The sequence below is a fragment of the Anarrhichthys ocellatus genome, unplaced genomic scaffold, assembly GCF_004355925.1.
Source record: "Anarrhichthys ocellatus isolate YVR2014 unplaced genomic scaffold, GSC_Weel_1.0 scaffold51, whole genome shotgun sequence".
Classification (NCBI taxonomy): Eukaryota; Metazoa; Chordata; class Actinopteri; order Perciformes; family Anarhichadidae; genus Anarrhichthys; species Anarrhichthys ocellatus.
In genome coordinates this window covers 2,098,690-2,108,329 of record NW_022280081.1, presented here as the reverse complement: position 1 = coordinate 2,108,329, position 9,640 = coordinate 2,098,690, and the positions used below count along the sequence as shown (strand labels likewise).

At 41.4% G+C, this 9,640-nt stretch overlaps 1 protein-coding gene across 1 annotated transcript in view; it reads right to left on the bottom strand.

Moving 5' to 3' along the window:
* Window positions 1-9,640, bottom strand: part of cerkl (CERK like autophagy regulator) — a 32,716-nt gene that overhangs the window by 824 nt on the left and 22,252 nt on the right. The window contains exons 6-13 of the mRNA XM_031870067.1: window positions 8,235-8,365; window positions 8,030-8,104; window positions 4,082-4,259; window positions 3,649-3,696; window positions 3,343-3,362; window positions 3,128-3,236; window positions 2,902-2,998; window positions 717-913 (exon numbers count right to left, since the gene is read on the bottom strand). Coding sequence (XP_031725927.1) covers window positions 717-913; window positions 2,902-2,998; window positions 3,128-3,236; window positions 3,343-3,362; window positions 3,649-3,696; window positions 4,082-4,259; window positions 8,030-8,104; window positions 8,235-8,365 — 855 coding nt within the window. The remainder of the gene's footprint in view (window positions 1-716; window positions 914-2,901; window positions 2,999-3,127; window positions 3,237-3,342; window positions 3,363-3,648; window positions 3,697-4,081; window positions 4,260-8,029; window positions 8,105-8,234; window positions 8,366-9,640) is intronic.

Here is a 9,640-nt window from a genome sequence, read left to right as displayed (position 1 = left end):
AGTCATTTAGCAGACGCTTTTATCCAAAGCGACTTACAATTCAGATTCCGTCACATTTCTACACTGTAGGCACAGCTACAGGAGCAATTTTTGAATTAAGTGTCTTGTTCAAGGACACATCGACATGCAACTAGCAGAGCCGGAGCCGGGGATCGAACCACCAACCCTCTGATTGAAGGGCGGCCCTGCTCTCCACTTAGCCACAGTCACCATTTAAGATGACATAGAGTGATTATTTAATGAATAAGCTGAACTGGTATTGATTGCCAGCCGTGGCACTGACATTGCCGGTGCATTGTACTGAGTCTGAGAGTCACGAAACCTCACAGGTCTGTAGTTGAGATCTAAATGAAGGTTGAGTTCAAGATCGCTGTGGTCTGAGCAAGGGCATAGGAAGTAGGGGGCATGGAATGAGGAAAGGACCCCGGCCCCACACCCCAAATATCCACCATTGACTCCATCGCAAGATGTCTCTAGTTACTTTTTAGTTTATTATTTAGCTTCAATTGACAGATAGAAATGTGAACACATCACTATGGATATTTTTTGGAAATTGTGAAACTTTTCCCTTTCTTCTGACCAAACAAATAATCAATTAATTAATATGATTGTTGGCAGGTTAATTGTTATTTAAATGAATCGTTAGCTGCGCCCCTGTTTCACTCAGCATTATAAATCATAATAATATGATAATAAATTATATTTACAACGTATACCTGACAAGCACTTCGTTAGCAATCTCCACCAGCTCTCCGTCGATGTTCCAGGGGAAGGCGGCTCCCTCTGATTGGATGATGGGCGAGGTTTTGGACTCGCCCTCTTCCTCACTCTCCTCCTCTGACCAGCCAATCAGAGAGCGGGGGCAAATCCTCACCGCTGACACGACTTGCGTCTCCACGAATGAGAAGCTGAACTGCAGACAGATAATCAGTCAAGACACAGAGAGTGTGTGTGTGTGTGTGTGTGTGTGTTTGTGTCTTCACATGTCAAAGGTCAGCTAAGGAGGATAGAAAGCTCGTTAAAAAGCTTGATTATCTGGAGGAGTGACTGGGTTTGTTTCCTATCCGCTGTCCGTTACAGTCTCTGGTGTAACACCATGAAGCTCCAACAGGGGGCAGCAAAGACCAACAGACAGGCAGAAAGACAGGCTGTCGCTCTGTGTCCTGTCTTCTCCTCAGGTTTGCTCTTTCTTTATTAAAATAAAGCTGATAGTTTTTAAAGTCTGTTTTTTTGTGGTGTAATGTCTTCATTTACTACAGTACTTAAGTACAAATTTTCCATTTTGTGGCACCTTATACTTCTACTCCACTATATTTCTCAGCGAAATTTACTTTAGACCCCACTATGTTAATTTGTTAAAACATGAAGAACTTTTAAAATGTGATATATGCGGTGTATATGCTATGGTATCTAGCTTAAATGAGTGATTAATTATTCAGTGACAATTTTTCATGCAAAAATGCAAAGTGTCTAATAGTTTTAGCTTCTTATTTATGATCATTTGCAGCTTTTTTTAAAATTTAAATTAGAATAAACTAAATAATTTTGAGGTTTGGACTGTAGGTCAGACTCGACAACGGTAAAGGTCTCATTTATCAGCTCTTGGTAATAACGGCGGACATTTCTCACTGTTTTAATAATAATTTGTTGCAGCCTGATATAAAATAGTTAGAAATGAGCTCCACCTCAACAGACTACGACTGTAAAATGCTGCGTAACACCCGTTTTGTCGTGTTTGACTGTGAGCTGTCCGTCTCTTCACCTGGATGGAGGCGAACAGGATGTAGGTCAGCGAGTAAACAGCCTGTTTACTCCGGAGGACGGGAACGCCACGCTCTCAGTATATTTAGTAAGTGGGTTAGTGTGCGATCTCACAGGCCAGGCCAGACCGAACCAGGCTAATCCACTCACCAATAACTAGTTTGTTTATTTTTATCTCTTTGAGAGGTGGAGGCTTAAGGACGGCGATGTCAGGAGTGACACAACACAGCCCGCATTAGGGATGAGTTCGGACAGCTGGCTCCATTTTGGATCTGCTTCCCGGGCGGCAAAATACCTGGAATTGTCAAACCAGGTAGCTGGCATCTCATTTTAGCTGACTGTTGCTAGTTTAAAGTGAAAAGCTTGTCGAGTTAATGAGGTGGTCCTCTACAGGTGGTGTCTCTATTCAGCCTGATGATTGTTGGAGAGCGAAATCCCTCTCAACACCAAACACTGTACAACCACGAGTGGACGGTGTTTTATTTATTTTTTTAAGTTGAAAATGAACCAACAGAGTCTTGACTCGTCTCTAGAGAAATGATCTTGTCATCAATCGCATTTTTACTCTGCCTTGTCTCGGTCTCAGACAAAAAGGACTCAGGACTTTCTTTAAAGACAGACAACAACTCTCAATGAACTGCATTGTCTGATTCATTTGTTAACATCAATACTGTGTTAGTATGTCAGATTCCTGTGATAATTCTCTGTGAGTGCATCACTACGTGAAGCCTCTTTCACTTTGCCATTTAACACATTTGTGCTATTGTAAAAAGATAGTGATTACAGCCGCTTTAAGAATCACCCAGTTTAACTTTAATTCATATCATCGCTTACTACAGCTGTTAATTAAATGTGTCAGATACATTTAATAAACATTTCATGTTTGTGTTTTTGCCCCCTCTGCCAAGAAAAAGGGATTCGACACATTTCAAGCCTTTAGATACTTTTAAATGTTGAAAGGTAAATCTAATGAGATCTGATAAGAGATTCCTAAGAATTTGGATTCCATAAGAAGATTCGATACTTGATTTTCGAACCCCATCCCTAAATCCCAAATAACACTGTAAAATGATAAGCAGTAGTTTCCATTTTGTTTGGAGAGTACAGACTGAGAGGGTGTTGATTGACAGCTGCTCTCACCTGTCCACTAGAGCTGCTGTATCTCTTCAGATGTTTGATGAACTCTGACCTGGAAGTGTTTCCCACTGCGATCAATGCCGCGCTGCCATTTGCCAAACTGTCACAAACAGGGAGTGGAAAAGTACGTTCAGGAGCAGAAACACGGTGACATAAACCTGTGGTGCGTTCGAGGTCACAACAAGGCTAACTTTAACATTCCCGGAAGGATTAACTGTTTGTCAGGTACCTGGTGTTGGGAGCCAGTCCTCGGGGTGCGTGTGGACTCAGACAGGGGATGGACATGATGCTGATGCTTAGATACAGGCCTTGATTAGTGGTCCAAGACTCCTCCACTTCTGTACCGACCAATCACAGAAAACAAATCTGTAAATTCAAACTGGGTCGACAGAGAGGGAAATCTGAACCAGCTGTTTTTTAATCTCCTGTCCTGATTGGTCTCACCTGACTCTGGGTCCTGGTCTCTGAGAAAAGAGATCTAATTTAGTTTTGAACATAAGACAGTTTTGCTTAAAGAGAATCAATATGACATGTATAAACACAAACGCTATATCTCTCTACAGTAGAGTCTTAGTGCATTAAAGTCTTAGTGCACCAAAACAACATTGTTGGTGTGAATGAAGACGCCCTCGGAGTTTGTAGCTCCGCTGAGGTAAAGAATCACCAGAGCCCACTATTACAAAGTCTTAAAAACAAAACCTAACTGCGTTGTTTTACACAGTGCTGATGTCGTGTGTGTGTGTTTCTCACCTGTTTGACTTCTTCGCTGGTAGAAAAGACAGTTGACAGTCTTCTGGCCTGAGGGAGACAGAAGAGAAAACGAGGAATGAGGAACCAGAGTAAGAGCTCTGTGAGGGTTTACTTAGACACAGTGGTGCTAAAAGCTAGCATCAGCATGCTAACAATGACGGTACAAACATATTTACCATGTCCACCATCTTGGTTTAGCCTGTTAGCATGCTAACATTTGCCAATTGGCAAAGAGGACATGAATGTCTGGCAAAAATGTATTGGCTATTTGTATCAAATACCAAATCCAATACGCCGCTAGCATGGCTGAAGTGTACTTTTTAATATTTTAAATTGTAGTGACATATTTATTCAAATCTGAATTCAAGTCAGTGAACAATTATAATATCCAAAATTTGTTGTAGTGGTCTTAACATGTGTGTGTGTGAGTGACCTCAGCCTCGCCAGCGTCTTCACGAGAGCGTACTCTCGCCTCCGTGACGACGGCATCCACCTCTTCTTCTCCGCCCGCGCTAAGCTCCGCCCACCGAAGCCGAACATGGCGGAGAACCCGAAACACACCAACTGACCGAGAGACGAGAAGCTGCACATGTCCACCTGCTGCAGGTGACCTGCACACGGACAGAGGTGGAGGGGGAAGAAACACGGATGAAAGATTATTTTTTTTAATTATTTATACTTATTAGGAAAACTTAGGACCCTCCACACGCGAACACACACACACACAGCCTGTAAGAAGGCCAAGTGGTCGTATGGTGAGAAGCTCATTAATATTCATGAGAAGCAGCACAGAAAGAGGTCAGGAGTGTGTGTGTGTAATATCTATAAACCTCAGAGGAATCACATTGCAGTAGAGTGACCAATCTGGTTGTTATTGCTCCAGTTTAACCAACATGGCTCTATATCTATATATTAGTCCAGTCTCTGAGGCATCACAATGCAAAGGATATTTACAGCAGATTTAGGACAAATGTGTCTTACTCAGTGAAAGACGAAGATTAAAAGACAATCTGTTCCTTTTAAAGTGGACTTATCATGAAAAACTCACGTTCCAGTTCTTGATCACATACATCTGGGTATCTAGAGTGCTTACCAACCCTCAAACTGTGAAAAAAAGACAACCCAGTCATTTTTTTGTGGGCTGTGGATCAGAAAACATGTGATTCAACACGCCATTCAGATGTGGCTCCCCTTCCTATGTCTCATGCATCATGTTCCAGTTAGAGTAAAATAGACCATAACGCAGACTATGCTTTAGGGCGGGCTTACTGTGATTGACAGGTCGTTGCCTCTACCAGAGCCATATTCAGTGTCTCTACATCACTCCTCCACATTCCACATATGGTAACTTTTGTTCTTTAGTTGTGAAAAAAACAACATGGCAACGGCCGTAATCCAAGATGGCGAAATCGCTGATCTCGAGGCTTCAAAACGGCAGTCCACAAACCAATGGTGACGTCACGATGACTACGTCCACTTCTTATACACAGTCTATGGTTTAGACAGACAGGATGAGAAAAATAAAAGCATGTGAACATGTTCCAGTAGAAACCCAGAATACAAGTTTAAACCTGAAAATGAGCATGTTATGTCCCCTTTAATGTTTTCCAAAGCAGGAAGATGATTCTGACTTGAAATCTTGAAATTCTCTTTTAAAAGGTATAATCCCTCAACAACAATATTCTTTAGCGTCTGACACAAAGCAGCGGAGAATGGATTGTTACATCGCTGTGTGTTTTTATGTGGCACCTTCCCGCAGGTTTGTGAGGAAATATGGATGTGTTTATTTGTGCTTTAGAACGTGACCACCTTCAGACAATCAAAAAATAACATTTTATTATTCTTTGTTCTCTCTAGGCAAGGCAAGGCAAGGCAAGTTTATTTGTATAGCACATTTCAACAACAAGGTAATTCAAAGTGCTTCACATAAAACCATTAAAAGCATCAAAACATAAGGCAAAAGAAAAGGAGATTTAAAAACAATTAAGAACATTCATTGAAACAATAAAAACGCCAGTCCCTCTCTTCATTCCCTCTCTTCATTCACTCTCTCCCTCTCTTGTTGAGCCGGAGAACAGCAACCCTTTAAATGCTATAAGAACAGAAACAACGTGAAACCTGAGCTGATGAAGGCCAAGATTTGACTGAAAACTAAATTCAGCAAGTTGACATATTACTATGATTTTTTCACTGTTTATTTACACACAATCATTGAGGTGTTGTAAATGTAATTTACTTCATTGACCTGATTTCACAATTAAGACCATTCAGTAAGATGCTCTACAGTCTCTCTCTCTCTCTGTCTCTCTCTCTCTCTCACACGCACACACACAGGCACACACACACACACACACACACACACACACACCATGCCATCTGGCCACATACCTGCTGTAACCTACTGAACTGCTCTCTGCCCACCTGTCTGTCTGACTGAATGCCTGTCTGTCTCTCCGGATAGCATTTGATTTCCTCTCCATATGGCATGTTGTCTGTGTGTGTGTGTGTGTGTGTGAGTGTGTGTGTGACGTTCAGTCTCACAGTCAGTGTGTCAGTGAGATCAAACCTGCAGTGCTCCTTAAAGCTGTAAACAATGTTCATTTTGCAAGTAAAAAATATACTGGAGAGTTTGATTTACAAAAAAAAAAAAAAAAATCATACTTTTCTGTCTGTTGACTGATCTTAATTGAATACTTTGTCCTGCTTTGGCTTCCTTTTTGGTTTACCCAATGAAGCAACTTCATGGAGTCTCCACTGGTTGTCGTGGCGACTGCTTACAACCAAAACATAGTCTGGAACATAACCAACTGTAAAATGGTGAATTGTCATTTTAGAAATGTGACATTTTGCGACATGTTAATTACTGCGCGTTAGAGGTGCTGGTAGGTGGATTACATTGCATTTGGAGAGAGCCAGGCTAGCAGCTTCCCCCTGTTTCCAGTCTTTATGCTAAGCTACGCTAACTGGCTGCTGGCTGTAGCTTCATACGCACCGTACAGACAGGAGAGACGTGCTGCCAGTTACAGCTCAGGTATGTTGTGTCGTGAACACACCTGAACTCACCTGTAGTCCCCTTTGTGTCTGTGGGAAGAGCTTCCTGCCTGGGAACTTCAACTGTTTTCTATTGTTCAGGAGTTAGTCTCATTTGTGCCACTGAATACTCCCATCTGTCACACACACTCACAAAACCTAACGAGCCGCCAGTCATTCAAACACAGCAGCCTGTCCCGCTGCCAGCTGATTAGTCGGCAGGTTTACCTGAGAGGTGAAGGGGGCGGGGCTACAGTGAGCAGAGCAAACCTGTGATTTAGAGTTAAACTGATCTTTGCTGTTAGACATCTGTCTGTGTGCCACCTCCAGAGTCCAGTCACACAGTCTGTGCGTCTGTTTGTTCTCAAACAATCTGAGTGACCATCAGCCAATCACGGCAAAGCTAAGCAAGAACACAAGCTCCTGATTGGCTCCCTGTGAGTTGTTTGAAGTAATGTAAATCGTAACAATGATGGGGAGGTAACTTTAGACCTAGAACAGGTAGACTCACACCAGGATAACATGAATATAGATCTATAACAGGTAGAAACTACAAAGGACGATAGATCTGGAATAGGTAGAACCCACCCAGAACAATGTGACTGTCCAGAGAACGCAAAACCCATCAGGGATTATTAGTAGATCATTCTAGAACAGGTAGACCCCAATGAGTAACAGCGACTATAGATCTAAAGTAAAATGGACCTGACATGGAATGGTGTGACAATATATAAAGAACAAGTTGAACCCAGTCAATATAATGTGTCTACAGATCTAGAACAGGTAGAACCCACAAAGGACGATGTGATGGTAGATTTAGAAAAGGTAAAAGCCACCCAGTACAACTCGACTTTAGAACTAGAAGATGTAGAATCCACTATGGACATAGTGACTGTAGGTCTGGGACAGGTGGAGTCCACCCAGGACAATACAAACAGACTCACAACAGAGAGAACCGACCCAGAATGTGACTGTAAATCTATTACAGGTAGAACCCACCAACCTGACTAAGCTAGAAGAGGTATATGCCACCCAGGAGAACACAACTTTTGATGTAGAAAAGGTACAATCCACCGAGGAAGAACCAAGAGAGCCAGCAGGTAGAGTCCAACCAAGATGACAAAAGTCTAAACATAGAACAGGTAGAACCTACCCTGTAACCCATGGCTATAGATGTAGAACAGGTAAACCCAACTATACCCAACAGGTAAACGTAACATTAGACACACAACAGGTAGAACTTACCAAAACCAATGTGATTATAGATCTAGAACAAGTAGAACCCACCGTAGCCAATGTGACCATAGACCTAGGATGTTGTACCTACAGAAGAAGAACAGGTAGAACCTACCCAGGACAATGTGCAGGGCTGCAGTGACTGGATCTCTGACTCCATGAACAGAACAGGAAACCACGTCTGTAGAACCTGTAACAATGGACAGACAGACAGTTGATAAAACACCCCGTCTGGCAGTTTCTGATGTGGATAGATGTGTTTCTGCCCAATGTTGGTCTACAGTGTTTGGTTCTATATGAGGATGTGTCCTCTCTCTCACCAGCAGGAATGATTCCAAGTGGCAGCAATGGTTTCACTGGTTTCTCTGGAGAATCAGCATCCAGCTGAGCTCTGAGGACCAGAGCGTGACACAGCTCCGCCACCGACCCGTCCCCACCAACACACACCACCCTGACAGACAGGTGGGCAGACAGGTATAGATAATGATATCATGATGATATAATGATGGAATATTATTGTGAAGTTGAAGACATTTTTGACTGATCTTAACTTTGGATGGCGGACAGTTAATCCATCGACAGTGAACGCTTTGTTTTTGCCATCTTTAACAGGTATCCTCAAGCTCATGTTCATCCAGAAGGGGGCATGGCTTCTCTATAGGACCATTGCTGAATATTTCCTAACTGACAATAGCACTCAATAGGGCTGGGCATCAACCCTCAATATTCTTTTGGTACCGACCAAAATGTGTCTGTAGTTCCAAGGATCCAAAGCTGTTCAGTACGTAATGCTGGAGCTGTTTTTCACATTCTTTTTTACTTGAACATCCCAATCTAAATAAAAATTAGACTATTTTTTATTTAGACAAAAACACATTTAGCATTTGAAAATGTTGGCTTCTTTTGAATATGTATATATATATATGTATATATATTTCTCAGATTAAGTTATCAATAAAATGAAGCGTAGTTAAGGCATACGTGCTAAAACTTAGGTATGGAAAAATGGTGTATGAATGATACCCAGCTGTAACAATAAAAGTCGAATGGATTGTTTTACTTTGAGACACACCAAAACATAGACAGGAAGTATGAAACTCATTCAACTTAAATAATTATAGAAGGCTACATTTTTATATTTCAAGTCTTCAACCAGAATTGAAAAAATTGCACTCGCAGTGAAAGAAAACTAGATTGAAATATATCAAAACAAACTGAAATATTTACAGGTCTGGTCAAAGTGAACACGATGAGTTTCAATTTGAAAGGCATCAATAACTGTTGGGGCTGTAGCTACACTTGATGTCATGTCCTCTGATATTTCTCAGAATTGACCTTTATATTTATATATATATATATATCATATTATTACATAAAATATTTAATACATTTTTTTAAACACTCACAAAAATGAACAGGTAGGTGGCTAAAGTCAAAAGTTTCTTTTGAGATTTGGACAGGTGAAGGAGTTTTTGTATTAATGTTATAATAATTATTATTATTATCATTAGCAGTAGTAGTAGTAGAGGTAAGAGACAATAATAATAATAATTTCTTCATCGTTTTGACAGATTCGTCCATGTTTTCAGGAGCTCATTAAAAAGCGAGAAGGCTCATCTTCAGAGTTTGTGTTTCCAGTAAATGTGAAGTAAACAGACTCCGCCTCCGCCCCCTCCTCCTGTGTGTGGGATTACCTGAAGCTCCGGTCGCCAAGGTGACAGCCAGC